Source organism: Dama dama, chromosome 9 (assembly GCF_033118175.1).
Source record: "Dama dama isolate Ldn47 chromosome 9, ASM3311817v1, whole genome shotgun sequence".
NCBI lineage: Eukaryota > Metazoa > Chordata > Mammalia > Artiodactyla > Cervidae > Dama > Dama dama.
The window spans coordinates 83,486,486-83,504,105 of NC_083689.1; the positions used below are offsets into that span (position 1 = coordinate 83,486,486).

The following is a 17,620-nucleotide window of genomic DNA, read 5'->3' on the forward strand; positions in this document are numbered from 1 at the left end:
AAGCTGCTTTGAATGTGTATTTGGTAGATTTAATCACTTGCTGCCTTATATTGTTTAATGGTCTCTAATTTTGCAGTGTTGGCGGTTTAACAAGCACTTAGGATTTAAAACACAAGAACAAATTCTCGTAGACTCCCTGGTGAGAAGATTTTAATCTGAGGTACACTTCCTAAGAACTGACAATTTGGGGTAAATTTTCAACATGGGACATGGGGAATTGAGGGCACTGATAGTTTACTAATTCACAAACTCTTGCTGCAGATTAATCTGTATGATTATTATAGGCCTTGAAAATACTCACTTTATTGTGATTCTACTTGGTTTGGAGCTCAGAGGTTAAAGGAAGCTTCTTATCAGTGAGCTGTGTTATACTGAAAAATGGAAGGGGTTACATTTATTTACCAGAGGGGAGAAAAATGTCCTTCTCGGTTTTGGTTTGCAAGGACTCTACCCAGTAGCTTCTGGATTCAAAGCCATGTTGAGGCTGCAGGTAGAGGAAGCAGGACACTCCTTCTTCAATACTGTACTTTCATGTAATTAGTATTCACCATAAGCAGTTAATCACCAGAGAAGAGCTCCCAGAGACAAAACAAGTTGTTTAGCTTGTCAGCGTTAGGGAATCGGAGGTGTTGAAACATGACTGCTTCTAGCTGCAAGTGGGTCTTGCCGAGGCCGGCGGATGAGCTCATACGTGTTTTGCTCTTGTGTGCCAACAGCTCCCCTTACAGTACAGCACAGTAACTGTTCCTGCAAGTTCAATTATATTTTAATGAAATTTGTTTACTTTCTAAGATCTTTTCTTCATGGTGGTTTTCTGTTTCTTAAAAAAAAAACAAAACAACAAACTAGCCTTTTTGGATTCTATTTATATATTTTAAGATGCTCTTTGTTTATGCTTTTATGAAGGAAACCAAAACAAGTCATTTATTTTGTGTAGAAGCATTTCTTATTCTCCACCCTCCCCATTCTGTGTTGTATAGAATTAGCGTTAGGAATTTTTAAATTCCGGAATCCACTTAGTGGTTTTTCAGGTGTATTAAAATATCGGATTTAATATTTGCAAAGCATACTGAGTGTTTTCTTGTGGAGAAACATGAAAAATGGTTCTTTCCTTTATCAGAGTCTGATAATTTCTTTTCCTTTCTCTACCTAACTTAACCTAACAAGTGTTCTAAAAATGTATCGTCCTTTACTCTGGAGTCATAGTTTTTCCTTTTTTCCCCCTCAGTCCATTCCCTGTTCATATGTTATGTGGTTACTCTGGCCTTTCATCTGTTAAACAAATCTCTGTCAGTGTGGTGAATGAATTCCTAACATCTTCTTCTTATTCCAGGTCCGGATTTTTCTTTGTCTCATTCTAAGAGAATTCCGACCTAGAAACAGGATGGCTATAAAATTTCTTGCTCAGGGGTCTTTTTTTGTTATTGTTGCTTCAAAAATAGTTCACTCAGCCTTGTTTTTGACAGATATTTAGGATTTTTTTTTTGCATTTGATTGTTAGTAAAAATTAGTTTCTCTGCTTTGCTCTGAATTTTATTCCAGTACCTTTTTTTTTAGGTAAAGCAAGTGGTATGTAATTCCTATTTAAATTGATATTACCTTTTCTTTTATCAACTAGCTTAGATATAAGAGGACATCTTTATTCTGTTTCTTAAAGTACAAATACATTGGACTGTAACCACCTCTTCTTATTCCTTGATATGTCCAGTGTCTGCCAGGCCAGCTAGTGCCTAGGACTCAGCTAACATGCCATTTGTTGTTATCACCCCTGTGTCATATCATATCACATTATATCATATATCACATGTTGCATGATATCAGAAAATTATTTGTTTACTTATTCCCTATAAAATGATAATCTAGAAGGTAGGAGGTTAAGGTAAAAAGAGAGGGAAAGGAAATTAATAGTTGAGTACTTCAGCCTACAGAGTGATAAGCTTTATTCATAGATGTGTGTGGGTGTGTAATACTTATATGACACATATATTCTTTGTCTTACTCATTTTAATACCCATAGTATTAACTGTGGTGTGACGTCAGCAACAATTTATTGAATGAACCAGTGAGGAGGAATTTCTAACCATTTCTGCAAACCATCCAAAGATGGAAACCTTGAAACCTTATGATGGTGTCTTATTTGAACATTTCTGATGAGTTATATGGAAAGGAGTAATACTTTTGTCTCCAGGAAACTCAGAACCCAAGCCATCTCTATATCTTTACTCTTTAGTTTGATGCTTCCCAGAGACTGCAGGAATGGTTGGATAAGGAAAGTGGAAAAGTCCTGAGGACTCAAAGGTGAGCATTCAAGCTAGCTGGGGAGCTGTTCCGCTTCTGTAAACACACATTTGCATTGGATCCCTGAAGGCATACAGCCAAGGAGGTGCAGAATTCTGTTTCTGGGCACCTCTCATTTCTACTACTTGGGCTTATAGGAGCTCAGTTGCTGAGGGTTTAATGTGAATTTAAGAGAGAAAATGTCCTTCCCAGTGCTCTTTTTTCCCTAGCCACTCTTAGGTTTGCGAGAGGTGGTGGGGCACGCTTAATACCATTTGCTCCCCAGCAGTGTGTGAGAGGTCATTGCACTTCTCTCAGGCATTGATACTAATAAATAGCCTACACTAAAACGGTGCTTTATTGACTATGAAGTCCATTCTCACAAAGCACTGATATCTTCAAATTCTTGTTTTTCTCCTCCAACTATTTTTAAAGCACACTGTGTTAAAGAATTATTTGTATCGTGCAAAAGGTTTCTAAGTACTGTTCATCATTCCAACACCTTTTTATGTCCCAGTTTTCCCTTTGCGGGGGCTTGGCTTTGGTCAGAAGTTGATGGCAAGTGTTAGAAATGTGTTGTATATCTTGGGCATATACATAATAGCTTTGGGCTTCACCAGACTCCTCAGCTTACCTAGTTTTCCCTTTCATTACAACTACAGGTTTCTATATTTATTTCTGCTCAAATTCTGATTAATTTCTTCCCTGTCTCTCTTCTTTTCCTTTGTTCTCAATCTCTATTGAGAAGTAGACCAAGTGGTTCCTCTCATTTTCAGAATATTTATTTCTTTGGTGCTGACGTATGAGTTCTTCTTGGGAACCATTCTGACATATTTCTTTAATTAGCTAGAAGGGCAGCTTTTGAATAGGGAAGGAAACATTTCTTCCATTCAGCAACTGAATGTCTGTTCTTTCTCAAGATCCATTTTATTATTGGTCTAGGGAGTAAGAGTAGAGAATTAAAAATGTAACCCAGATATTTCATATAGAAAATTTATCCACTTGTTATATGCCTAAACTATGTTCAAATAGTCAAAGAATAATTCGCTCTTAAAAGCAGCATATCCAAAGCAAGATAAAGGCCAGCTTAAAAGAATAATGAAAAGATTGGAATTAGAGCAGTGTTTACATTTTCTAGAACAGAAACTATGACTGAGTAAAACAGAGAATTAATGAAGGATGAGAAGAAATTATGAAGAATGAAATTTTGGGAAAAGGAATTTTGACTTTTTTAGTGTTGTTGTTGCACATTTTTTTAAGAAAAATTTAAATCATCTCTTAGAGAGAAAATGAACTGGAAAGAACATATTTTCAGGAAAAAAAAATTACCATTCCAGTAGAGTGAGAATTAAGGCTCCTTGTTAAACAGAAAAGAGGTAGATTAGAGAAATTAAGGCAAAAATGATTCTAGTTAATCACCATCATGAACAGAAAATAGAAAATGACTTGGAAGATTTAGAGTCTTATTTGATTGTAGAGAATTTTTAAGAAAGTTCATATATGCCACTTATATTTACATAAACAGTAAGTCTAGCCAGAGTCATAATTATGCAATGGAACATGACTTTTAGTGCACTAAAAAGAGATTCTAGGGGTTGAAATGAAATTTGAAGAGCAAACAATGAAAGTTATTTTTCTTAAATGCAAATAAAAACAAATTATTTAACTAATATAAATATATTCAAACTGAAAGTTTAAATGACAGAGGGAATTTAATGAGGATTGTTTGTTGAACCAGGTAAATGTTTGAAACATTATGGGGATTTAAGGTACAAGTAGGATGCTGGGGTAAAACACATGATGGGACTAGAATCCCACTGAAAAATCAGGTCTGATTTTAAAACATATTAAAGAAAGGTGAAACAAAACTAGAGGGGCACCTAATTTGCTGAAAGGTTTGTTCTAACCTATGTTAGTGCAAAGCATCACGTACACAAAGTAACATGGATTACAGACGCCAGGAAGAAGACATGAAAAGGCAGATAAATTTATTTTCTTACCTGTAAAAGTCTATACTTCAGCTTTCCTGAACAAATAAATGTGTTGTGCCCCATAATGTGTTTTGTCTACTTACTCTTGACAAGACCAGCCCTGTTTGAAACATCCATTAAAGTGTATATGAGTGCCTACTGTGTGCACAGCGTAAAAACTCATTAGCCTATTTAAAAAATATGCTGAGGAAAATGGCTGCCTAACTGGAAACTAGCATACTGGTTTTCTCCTCCATTAAAGTCGTCAAAGCAGAGTTCTTCAAGTGCATATATTAGGTGCTCTGCTGAGAAGGTGGAGACTGTGTTCTCCATGGGAAGGAGATCAAGCTGGATGGGTAGTCAAGGTGCTGCTACTGGTGTTAACCGGTCCATATTCTAGGGGGTTCTGAGATTTGAGAGAGCCAGGAGTCCAAAATGCTGAGTACTGGTCTGCCAGAGCAAGAGGTTAGAATCAAAACCTCAGAACACTTCGGATAGGATTGAAAGTAGAGTGTTTTCTGCTTTCGAACCAGCAGACTTAATGTAGATATGCATCTGGTGATATGGTCTTCAGAGTTCTGATGAATAGCCATATCTCACAGTTGGTGTCTCAGGTATCTTGTAGACCCAGTGTTGCTTCCCTTGGGACATTTTCTGAACACAGTGATTCCTCAAGAAAGTCTTGTGTCCTCAAGAAAGTCTTGTGTGTACTTCTTCTAGGTTAAGTGTTTAACTTAATTTAAATGAGAGGTTATAACATCATCTGCATTAATGTAAGTTCTTAACACAGTATGTGAACAGTTTAAGGTGACCTCAAATTACTCTTCTATTGTGCTGTTGAGCATGTTCCTCATAAAAATGGATTGTAATGTACATAAACTTTCTCATGTAATTGAAAGATGTCTTACATTCACTTTCCATGTGAAATTACTAGACAAATGTATGACATTTAGAACACTTGGGCTAAAAAATGATAAATATTAAGCAATGCTTATATAAACCACTTATCTGGACTATATTAGTTAGGTATACTTAGTTGCAATTAACTGATCCTGACCATGATAAGCAGAAAAAGATTTACTGGAAGGGTAAATCATAGAGTCAACTGAAGGCAGAAGTGACAAGATGAGGGAATGTCTACCTCTCTTTGGTTTAGTGGTACAGAATGGGATTCTGCCTACTGCTTATTTTGGAATTTATCTCCCAAATAGGAACTATGTTTCGATAGTGAAAAATCAAATATCCACTATATCTTCATCTACTTAATACTATAGATTTATATGAGTTTTTTTTACATAAATGAGAAGTATTTTATTGATGAATTTTTAATCATCAGTCCTTCTTCTTAGTAATAATTGTGGTAAATTGCTCTAGAAATAATGTTGAACATCCATCTATCCAAGCATTGGAAAATATTTATGCATAAGACAAGAAAATGTTTCTGGAATGCGGAGATGAATAAAGGAATCAGGGATGATTTATGCCCTCAAGGAGCTTACAGTCTACTGAGGGAAACAAGACAGATTTGAAATTTACTGTAACAAGTACAATATGTTAAGGGCCATAAGAGAGGTAAAAAGAAAATTGTCACCAGGCATAGAATAGGTTAGTGGTTGAAAGAAGCTGGGTGGGAGGTGGGAGAAATGAGAACATGATGGTTAAAGGTTACATACAGATTTTCAGATATAAGATGAATAAGTTCTGGGCATCTAATGAGTAACATGATGACTATAGTTAACAATACTGTATTTTAGACTTGAGAATTACTAAGAGAGTAGATTTGAAATGTTCTAACTACACACACACACACACACAAATTATAAATATGTGAGAGGATGGATGTGTTAACTTTATTGTGGTAACCATTTTCCAAAATATACATATATCAAGTCATCACGTTGCATATCTTAAACTTACACAATGCTATGTATCCATTATATCCAATAACGATGGGGAGAAAGTTGCCACCAGGGCTCAGAGGGCAGAGATTATCTTGAGCTGGATGATTAGGTGAAGCCCTGGCTGGAGTGATGAGGGAAAGGGCAAGCCTGGCCTATTAAGAAACTAGGAAAGGCAAAATTCTAGATAGTCTTAGGTTAAGCAATGCTGGTAGAGATTACTAATGACAATAAAACAATACCACAGCTATATGTGTGTACCACTTTAGTTTATAAAGAGCTCCTGATACAGAACAAGGTGGAGGGTTAGGAGCTGCTTGGTTCTGATTCCTCGCTCTGCTTCTTACTATGTAATCTTGTGGGAGTAATTGAACTTTTTGTTTCCTTTTTTTCACCATCTAGAAAAATTTGAGATACTAATACCTATTTCAGAGAGTTTTGAGGTTTGTGAGCTAATATATAAAGTGGGACTTGGCATATAGAACCTTTCAGTAATGCCAGCTGAGTTCTGCATCTTGATCTTCACAATAACAATGTAATATAGGAGCTGCTATTACCCTGATGTGCAGACATGCAAATTGAGTGCTCAGAGAGGTTAGATGGTTTATTTATTCTAGAGTACATATAAAACTACGGAGTTAAGATTCAAACTCTTTAGCTCCCCACTCCCAATTTTACTGCACAAAGTGGCACCAAAATTTAAGTAACATTGAAGAGAAGTTGCCAAAATCTATATTTTTTTGAATTTTCATTCAGATTTCTTGAGACTAATAAAGACTCAGAATGCAAAAAGTGGATGTAGGAATAAATAAAAATCACAGAATTAGCCAGCACAGTAGCTGATAAGAATGTACATGAACAATTAACACTCATTTCATATCACAATATAATTTTCTCACTGAAGCAAAAATGAATTTTCTCCTTTGATGGAGCATCATCTCTGCCTTACTGTGGAGAATGACATGAATTTTTATAGCCTTCAAAGCCCTGTTGAAGACAATATATTGAATAATGACAAATTTCATTGTGAAAAATCCACCATTTCCATTTTACTTCTACTGACCACATTCAGAACATTTTTCCTAAATCTACTCTAAATAATTTATACTCTCTCTAATGTTCTTTTGGGAGTTATGAAATTTTAGTGAAAGCATGCACCACAGGATAAAGGTGACTTTAGCATGCTTGCACTAGAGTTAGGTAGTGCTAGTGAAATATCTCATGCTTTTATTTGATTCATGAAAACTAATAGCCCTGAGAAATTTAATTTAGAAAGCTGAAGATTTCGAGTAATATATAGATTACTTGACATGTAGGTTATTATTCAATTGAGAGATTTTATATGAAAATATTAAATGCTACTGGCAGTTGCTAAAGATTGTACTTTTTAATTATTCTATTTTTCATCCAAAGTCTCTTCCTTTTTTATCATTGACATTTTAGGTTGCTGACAGAATATTCCTTTAGCTCAAATGTGTAATATTCTGGATGATAGAGGCACATAGTAGGCACTCAATAAACACTTGTTAAATAAATGGCCTTAATTTACCATGCTCAATTTGTAGGTTGCTGCTGAAATTATTTTGGCTTCTACTTCAATTTTTCAAGTATGCAAGGGATTTTACTGAGCTTCTTAGCTCAGTGTGATTAATGAGATTTCTAAGCATGTTGAAATTGGTGCTATCGAATATCTTGGGTCTGAAACCAGGGAGTTGTTGATTGAGTATGCTTATGTCTCCTCTGACTGGGGCCAGACAGAAAAAATAGGCCCTCTAAACAAGGCTTAAAGTTCTTGATTGAAGATAACTTCAACTGAACATGAAGGCACATAATAATGTGTTTCATGAGTTTAACCAAGTATTTGTTTATGTCCACATTTTAATTTTAAATTAAAGTTTTGGGTCTTCAGTTTTCACAAATAGGCAGATGGATCCAAAATCACAAAGTTATTTATGTTTCTGCCATATTTAAGGTCTATTTTTATGATGTGATTTAAAAAATGTATTTGATTATCTCATTTCAGTGATTTTGGTGGGATTTCTGAAGGCTCCATTTTGGTTGTGGAATAACTAGAGCCACAGTCATATTAGAGTATATTTTTCATGTCAGTTGTCTATGTCATGGCTTTGAAGATATTGCTAATCAGGTCAAATTTTTATTTTTGAGTAAAAGATACCACACTAATTTGTGTATGTCTTTGATCATGAAGGTGTGAGCTATGACTAGGAAAACTGATGATGAAGGCCTAGGGAAAAGAATCCACATCATACTGTATTAAATCATTATTGTCATATCCGCATGCGAGAGAGACACAGCTATATTATCAGATCTTCTATAGTCTAAATGGTCAGGAGAAACTGGAAAGATTGACATTCTTGTTAAAGCAGTTTGCACAAGCTTTATTTGATCATCATTGATGCATGTACTTTAAAACAATTTTATAAACACATTGGAGAATGCAGTCACATTCATTCACTTAAAAAACACTGTTTCCTTCACAGCAAGCAGGTAGCATTCTTGTAAGCATACGTAAAGGAGGATCATGCATCTTTTGATGTTTTGAACTTATTTTTTTGTTCCTTGTAGTTGTCTGTTATTCTAAGTTGACCAGATCATTTTTTTTCTCCCAACTCTTTTTATTTCTAATTGGAGAAAAATGCTTTACAGTGTTGTGTTGGTTTGTACTGTGTGACCACATGAATCAGCTCTAAGTATATGTATATCCCCTCCCATGGGAAGGGGATGAGATCATTTTTTAATTCCTGTATTTAAGGCGTTAAATTTTCTCTCTAAATTAGGTGTTGCCTAAAAACTTATGACACCCTCAAATTCTAGCATCAAGTCTGGTGACAATATCCTATAACATTTGTTTTGGGTCTCTCCACAATGTTGCTAGGCTGCTGATTTTTGCCTTTTGCATGAATGTTTCCAACAGAGTGTGCAAGTTTTTGACAGTGGTAATATCCAAACCATTTACTTCATCCTTAGAGTGTTGGCTGAAATAATTTGAGAAATAAAATTGAGATCATTACTGATTATCAGAATTTATTTTTCAATTTTAAAATTAAAACAAATTATTATGGGCAAAAAAGAAAGAAAGAAAGAAAAACCCTGTACTAGGGTGAAACAAGAAAGGTGTAGTTAGAAGCTGAAAAGGGAGAATTTGTAATGCCTGTGATTGACTTTTCTTTCATGGTTTGCTGCTCCTTCCAAGTTACGATTGCTGCAGGCAGCTGCCAACACATAGCTATTGGCTACTCTCTCACTCCACTCTTCTAAGACCGTCTTATATAATATAACATAGTCAGAGGAGTGACAACCATCACCATTGTTGTATTCTATTGACTAGAAGCAAGTCACAGGTCCCACCTGCACTCAGGTGGAGTGATTAACAGATTTTAAACCCAGCATTCTTCTGTGGGTCTGCAAAGCCTTTCCCTGTCTCAGTGGAAATAAAGTTAAGGAAAGTATTCTCCCATTTATCATTTATTCAGTAAATATAAAACATTTGCAATGTGTGAGTGAGACTTAGAACTGCATAGCAGCGCTGCAGTGGTGAAAGGACAAAGGCAGTCTTTACCCTCATGGAATAGCATGGACTAGCAGGAGGAGCACGGAATTGTGAGTCCTGAGATTCCAGGGTAGTTATGAACTGGCTCCATAATTTTGGTAGATGTATATTTCCTGAGACCTTATATCTAAAATTAGTAATTATACCAGCTATAACATTTTATCATTCTACAATAGATTCTTTTAACTTTGACATCTGAAAATTATTTTAAAAGCATGTCAACTTTTAATAATTTGATTATTTGGTTTTCTATTTGATACTGACATACCTAAGATGCTTTTTCCCTCTTCTAGCATTGGTATACACACACACACACACACACACACACACACACACACACACGTGCATATTTTGAAGATGTGTAGGGCTTAAGATTAAAGTGTGGCCCTACTCTGTTAATGTGTTCAGACAACAATATAACAGATACAGAAGGCAGCTTGTTTTAAACTTGTAGCTAAACATGACATTCAAATGTTAATTGGATGAATAAATCTTGTTCATTTTACAGACATGGAAATGTCAATGGAATAAAACTATTTATCACAAGATAATGGTCTCCTGCCGCCAGATAAATGCCAAGATGAACATACTTATTGAAAATGTATCAAAATATTCTATTGCTATTTATTGAAAATAAAGGTTGAGGAAAAGTTCAACTTTTCAGGTCAAACATGAGAAATGCTTTGTCTATGATATTAGTATATTGCTGTATTAAACACAATGTGCATGGTATAGAAACATGAGAAAACTCTTAAGAAATAATGGTCTATAAATACATCTTTTAGCTCTAAGCTACGAGAATTACTGGAATGGTGCAGTGGGGGCTAGGAGGAGATACCTAATATATACTGAACTCTTGTTATGTGCCTGACGCAGTCCTGGTGTATTCACTGATGTAAGCCATTCACAAGGATAGAATTTGAGAAGGATTACTATCCTCATTTTCAGGTAAAGTTAAAAGCCAAAGAATAAATTAACTATGCTAATTAGAAAATAACTTGCAGTCACATAGAGAATTAAGTGCCAACACCAGGATTCAAACTCAGCATGGACTTCAGATCTCCTGCTCTTCCCCTACACCCCACACCTGTACTTATGTCTGTAAGTCTGAATGCAATACCTTTTGATTTGGAGGGCTTTTGAGTAGATTATTTCTCCAGGTTGTGTTGTACCTAATGACCAAATACTTCTTTGGATCTAATAGGCCGATGAGTTTTCTTTAAATGATATTGTCTACTTGCTTAAAGAAAAGAGCACCCCCGTAAAGTCTTGAGGACTTTGTTGACTCTAAATGAGCCATGTAGCACTAAATTCTGAAGCTTCCCTGGTAGCTCAGATGGTAACGAATAGACCTACAATGCAGGAGACCCCGGTTCAATTCCTGGGTCGGGAAGATCCCCTGGAGAAGGGATAGGCTACCCACTCCAGTATTCTTGGGCTTCCCTGGTGGCTTAGTCTGTAAAGAATGTACCCACATTGTGGGAGACCTGGGTTCGATCCCTGGGTTGGGAAGATCCCCTGGAGGAGGGCATGGCAACCCACTCCAGTATTCTGGCCTGGAGAATCCTCATGGACATTGTGGGCTGCAGTCCATGGGGTCACAAAGAGTCGGACACGACTGAGCGACTAAGCACAGCACAGCAATAAATTCTAATGTTAAGACCACCTTCTTTTCAGCAGTGTGGTTTTATCGTAATTCTTTCTGCTTTCCTTTCTGAACCTAGATGTCTATTTCTCCACTTTACTTGTGTCATACTGTTCTTCGTAAAATACATTATTTGGGTGATTATGAATATAGGTGAATAACTGAAGTTGCTTCAACAAAGAAAAGGAGGATTATTGTTCACTAAAGCTTTTACTGATTTCTTCATGGCAAGGGACCTTCTCAAGTCCCTCCACCCCTAACAGACAGTAGGTGTTAATGTCTCCCTCCTCTGGACTGTCAGAGAACTGCAGTTTTCCTCTGGCTATGACCAATCTACCAATCAATACAAAATACTGATTTTAGTATCAATATTTACTGATATATACTTGTCCTAGTTTCCCTAGTCGGGAAACACTCCTTACTAGGAGAAATTATATGCTTTCCTTCTATTCCTCATGGTACCTAACAGAGTGATTTGAACATTACAGATATTCAGTTAACAGGAGGGTGAAGGAAGCACATGGATGGTCTCAGATTTAAGGATTAGAGGAATTATTAAGACTTCAGAGGTATCTAGAGTACACCCTTGTGAATATGTGAATCTGTCTACCTGGTCCTTTACTGATGCTTCTATTTATCAGTTTTCTCTAAAACACATTTGGATCTTATTTATTTTGTAAAATTCCTAGAGGTAATAAGTGAGCAGATAATTTTACTGCTAGATGGAGAGAAGTTTGTATTTAAATTTCCCTCTGGACGAAAATAGTAATTCATATAGTACTCTTTTGATACATAAATAGTATGTATACTAAGTAAAGATTTTTTAAAGTTATAATATTCTTTCAGTAGTTTTAGATAGACATTAAGCACCCCGTGTCTAATCGATTACTAACTGGCAGTCTTTACTTTCACAGATGGAAGACCTTTAGCTCTGAAGGACATCTGGGAAGGAGTCCATGAGTGCTATAAGACGCGGTTGCTGCAGGGACCATGGGACACTATTACTCAACAGGTTAGAGAATGCTTTCATTTTTACATGTGATTCCTTCCCTCTGCGCGTCTTTTCTTCTAGTTCTCTCTCCTCTTTTTTTTTCTCCTATTTCATTCCTCTACTTCCTTACAGATTTCACTTCAAAGACACTCTCCTTTAAAACATCTTACCAGACCCAGGCTTGGTTTAGCTTCTCTGTATAAGTCCTCATAGCACCCTGTAATTTTCCTTCATAGTACACTTACAAATTTAAATTATGTATTTGGATTTTTTAAATTAATTTTTTCCATTATACTGTGTGCACTCTTGTGGGCAGACTTTGTTTTTTTCTCTCCATTGTATTACCAGCACCAGCACAGTACTTATCATACAGTAGATTTTCAATAAAAATGTGTTAAGTGAGAACAGAAACAAAGTTGGCATATACACCAAGAAATGGATGATTTAGTGTGTGTCACCTCATAATGCTTCAGAGTTTTACTCATAGGTGCATTTGCAAAAAAAAAAATTACTTTTGATGAATAATAGGTTTGCAATAGTGATCTGAAAAAGTTGAAAAAATAGATCTGCAAAAGTAGATATAAAAAGTATATTTGCAAAAGTAGAGAAAATAGGTTTGTCAATCATATAAGTCATTATTACTGCCTTGCTAAAATCAGCAACTAATTATTTTAGAAATTAAAAAATATTCATTACCTTGCAACCAATCATGATCTCTTTTTTACTTATATCAAAAATCTTATTTTCTCCCAGCCTCTGTTAAGCTTAATCAAAGCTTCCTTTAAAAATGACTTTATCAGCCATTAGAATTTTTATGTCCTCTTATGTGTTTGATCATAATGACAGTTTACCTCCCAATCAACTTAAGAATCCTCAGCATCTCATATGTAGCTCTCTGACAATGATTGCAAATGACCATTTCTTAGGTTTTAATTGAGGAAAAAAACTAGTTTTAAATACGAGTCACACACCACCACAACCCCCCTCAAGTTAATCCTTTTTTTCCATTCCTACTGTCACCTTCCTGGTTCACACCCTGTTGCCTCGCCTGGAACAACTAGTAAAACCGCCTACCTTTGCTCTTCTGCTCCTTTCCTCCTTGCCCTTCCCTTTGGTCTTGTTTTCCTAACCATGCAGCACTTATCTTACTCATGTGTAAGCCTGCAGCAGCTGCCCAAGGGGCCATGGTGTGTGGTCTGAATGCCTTGCCTAGGTTCCAGGGCTGCCAACCCCTGGGTCCTGCTGCCTTTCCAGCTTACCGCCTCCTCCTCCACACCACACGGTCTCAGCTCCTGCCAAACATGGCCGTTCACTTCCCCAAACCCACCCTTACAGTGTGTTCTTGGAGTTCTTTCCAGGTTTAATACTTTCTCTGTTGCCTTTGTTCTATCTCTGTATTTCCCCCCTCATTCTTTCACATGTCCCTTTCTCGGAAACCACTTCAGCTTACAAAAATGGTCCCTTTTAAGTCCCAGTTCTGTAGACCAGAAAGCAGTGGTTGCTATGAAAAGGATAATGTAATGAGATATATAAGCAAATCCATCAGAAAGGTTTTTGGCAAGAGCGTTTTATTTTATGCAAAGTGTTTTAGACTAACCTTTAAGTATGTCAAGGTGAGTGCTAAGTGATTCAACTTCCAGTGTCTTGTCAGTGACCACAAACTGTCCAAAAATATAAACTGTAGAGTCAGAATCCACAGTCCCCAGAAAATGCTTGGTTTTGAGAGTCAAGGAAGACGGCAAAGGATAAAGGGAGCATCCAAAAATATATATGTATTTAACTGTAGTGCCTTTCTTGTCTGCTTCTTCTCAATTACATTTTATATTATGCACCTGAGCCCAAATCTTATTTTTTTCCTTTTTCTGTCTCTAGCAGCCCTATCATTAATCTCCTCAGTGCAAACCAAAGCACAATTCTGGATGGTCTGTGTCATTTTGGGCTTTAATTTCACATGTCTCTGTTCGGACTTGTGGCATATGTATAAGATTTTTGAACTCAACCATATTTTCTTAGTTTCCTAATATGATGTTGCCAAGAGATTTTGTTCCACTGATAGGATTCCTAACTTGCTAACCCAACCACATGACCCAATCTGTATATTGATAGTTTTAAATGGAATTGACTAGTATCTTTTTAAGCATGATACAGACTGCCTGTTAGCACACCTTCTTTTTTCTTCTTAGCAGAGTATGTTAGTAATGATCAGATCCTATCACAATAAGCATTACTATCTCAATACCAAGTATGAGGCCCACTTATTGGGAGGGATATTTGATATACCCAAATGGTAATCTAAGTATAACATTTAGGTGTTCCTTTGGAATGTGTCTTATTGGGATTGATCTTGTGGACAGGTATCCCCGCTTTTGATAACATACTTTATTTAAGCTTTAGAATTGCTCATCACAGTGTATCTCCAGGCAGTGAAGACCTAGCAAAGGAAACTCATTTGTTGCCATTGTACTCACTTGGTGTTGAAACTCATTATGAATATTCACTTTGGAGGTCTTAGTTTTTAATCCCAGTTTAGTTAATGGGTTGCTATTTATGTGTTGTTCTTTGCTTAATATCTTTGAGAGAGTGTGTCCTCATTTTTGTAAGGCCCCATGTGGAGAAAAAATAGGGTGTCCTCAGTGCAGAGAAGGCAATGGCACCCCACTCCAGTACTCTTGCCTGGAAAATCCCATGGATGGAGGAGCCTGGTGGGCTGCGGTCCATGGGGTCGCTAAGAGTCGGACACGACTGAGTGACTTCACTTTCACTTTTCACTTTCACGCGTTGGAGAAGGAAAGACAACCCACTCCAGTGTTCTTGCCTGGAGAATCCCAGGGACGGGGGAGCCTGGTGGGCTGCCATCTATGAGGTTGCACGGAGTCGAACACAACTGAAGCGACTTAGCAGCAGCAGCAGCAGCAGTGCTGTGAGGAGGGAGGGTGTGATACGGCACTTGGGAAGAGTGAGCTGATAGGATATTGGTGGCACCGAATAGTAGACACCATTTTGCAGAATTATACTAAAGAACCATTAGCTTGCAGACTGAACTTGATAATAATATCCTGTCCTTCAGAGTGGCTTAAAAACAAAAGCAGTCTTTGCATAATATAACATGCATTTCACTTCATTTTCAGGCTTGATTATGCTCATATAGTTTGTTGTTCTTCATCTTCAGTAATCACACTTCTGTTCCCTCAACATTTGTCTTGATGATAAGGACCTATTCATGTCAGTTATGAACTCTCTCTTTTGAAGACAAGCCACTCATGAATCTCATACATTTGATTATGCTGATTACTTACCTGCTTTTGTCCAACATTATGGACTACCTATTATCTCAACCCAGCAGCCTAATAAAGAATTTCTAGAAGAAAGTGAACAGGTGCCTAGCTTGGATCTGCCTAAATTGGTACAGTGACTGTTATAATAATGATCACTGGAAGGTGTGGGCTCTGTGTTTTAGGTAAAGAACTCCTATAATCTTGGCAGAGGCTAAAATCAAAAGATAAGAAATCATACTTCCAGTTTTATTTGAAGATATGTATATTTATATATGTGAGTGTGTAGTTTGATGCATTGGAGAAGGAAATGGCAACCCACTCCAGTGTTATTGCCTGGAGAATCCCAGGGATGGGGTCGCACAGAGTCGGACACGACTGAAGTGACTTAGCAGTAGCAGTAGCAGTGATCAGATAAGTAATTTGTTCTTACTGTCTTCTTTTAACTTTATATTATGGGAAATTATAAACATAATACAAAAGTAGAGCTAATAGTGTAGCACAGTGGTCCTCAACCTTTTTGGCACCAGGGAAGACAACCACTCACTTGCTGTGCAGATGGGTCCCTAACAGGCCATGTATAGGTACTGGGGGTTTGGGAGCCCGGTGTAATACACTTACAAACTAATGACCAATTTTATTTTGGTATCTCACCTGATCTAATGTTTTTGGTACCACATTCTAGACATCATATTATCTCATCCATAATTATTTAATTATGTATTTTTTAGAAGATAAGGGCCCTTCACAAATGTTTATAGCAGCTTTATTCATAATAGCCCAAATGGAAACAACTCTGAAGTTCTTCAGGAGGTGCATGGTTAAACAAACAGTGGTACATCCTTACCCTGGGTACTACTCAGGAATTCAAAGGAACCCACTATCGATGCATTTAACAACCTGAATGAATCGCCAGAGAATTGTTGAATGCAAAAAGTCAGTTCCCAAAGGTTACCTAGTATATGATTCCATTTAGCTAACATTTTTGAGATGAGAATATTATAGGTTGGGGAATAGACTGCAGTTTTCAGAGGTTATGGGTAGGAGGAAAGTGGATGTGGTTATAAAAGGCAAGGAGGGAATCATGTGGCAATAGGAATGTTCTGTATCTGACTGTATCAATGTCAGTAACATGGTTGTGATAATGTAGGTTAGTTTTGCAAGATATTCCCACTATCCAGGGAACTGAGTAAAGTGTATGAGTGATCTCTTTGTATCATTTCTTACAACTGCATGTGAATCCACATTTATCTCAAAACAAAAAAGTTTATTTAAAAAAGGTAAAAATTCTTAAAAAAAATAACCACAATTCTATTATCACAATTAAAGTTAATAATTTCTTAATATCATTAAGTAAGCAAATGTTTGAATGGCATTAGCCTTTCTCCAAGGAGGTTTTCTTCCTTTCAGAGTGTTTATCTAGGTGCTACACCAGGCAGAGTGGATTTAACTTTGGGCACCACCACTTACTAGCTATATGACCTTGGGCAAATTACAAAAACTCTTCATGTCTTATTTTTCCATTAAAATTAATGGCAGCATCTACATAGAGTTGCTGGGAAGAGTAAGAGAAACGGTTGTATACAAAACTCAACCTATGTCATCTCCTTTCAAATATATAGTTTCTAACACCTGAACTGTGTGCTTTAGATTTGGAAAACTAGGAATTTTTAAGTACTTTATTTTCTGATTATATATGTCTGGGGAAGGCTGTCCAAGTGTGAATAAATGCATGGGATTGGATGGATAGAAGTAGAAAGAAACTCAATGATTATTTTTCCACGTGATTTCACACAAGTACTGTGAGAGAATGGACTAGAAGCCTTGAGTACACATTCTGCATGCCCCAATTGCCATTAATTTCACTTAGAAGATTTTAGCATGTCTGAAACATGCAAAGGTATGATCATTTTAGTGAGTTTTCATTATGTTTCCATGATAAATCTCTCAGGGTAAACACACACACACATGCACACAGACAACAAAAAATCTGAAA

The 17,620-nt window shown here is 36.6% G+C and overlaps 1 protein-coding gene across 3 annotated transcripts in view; it reads left to right on the forward strand.

Moving 5' to 3' along the window:
- The window catches only part of ATG10 (autophagy related 10), a 254,085-nt gene that overhangs the window by 167,879 nt on the left and 68,586 nt on the right, over nt 1-17,620 (forward strand). For all 3 annotated transcript variants that reach the window (XM_061151949.1, XM_061151950.1, XM_061151951.1), the window contains exon 5: nt 12,276-12,373. In XM_061151949.1, coding sequence (XP_061007932.1) covers nt 12,276-12,373 — 98 coding nt within the window. The remainder of the gene's footprint in view (nt 1-12,275; nt 12,374-17,620) is intronic.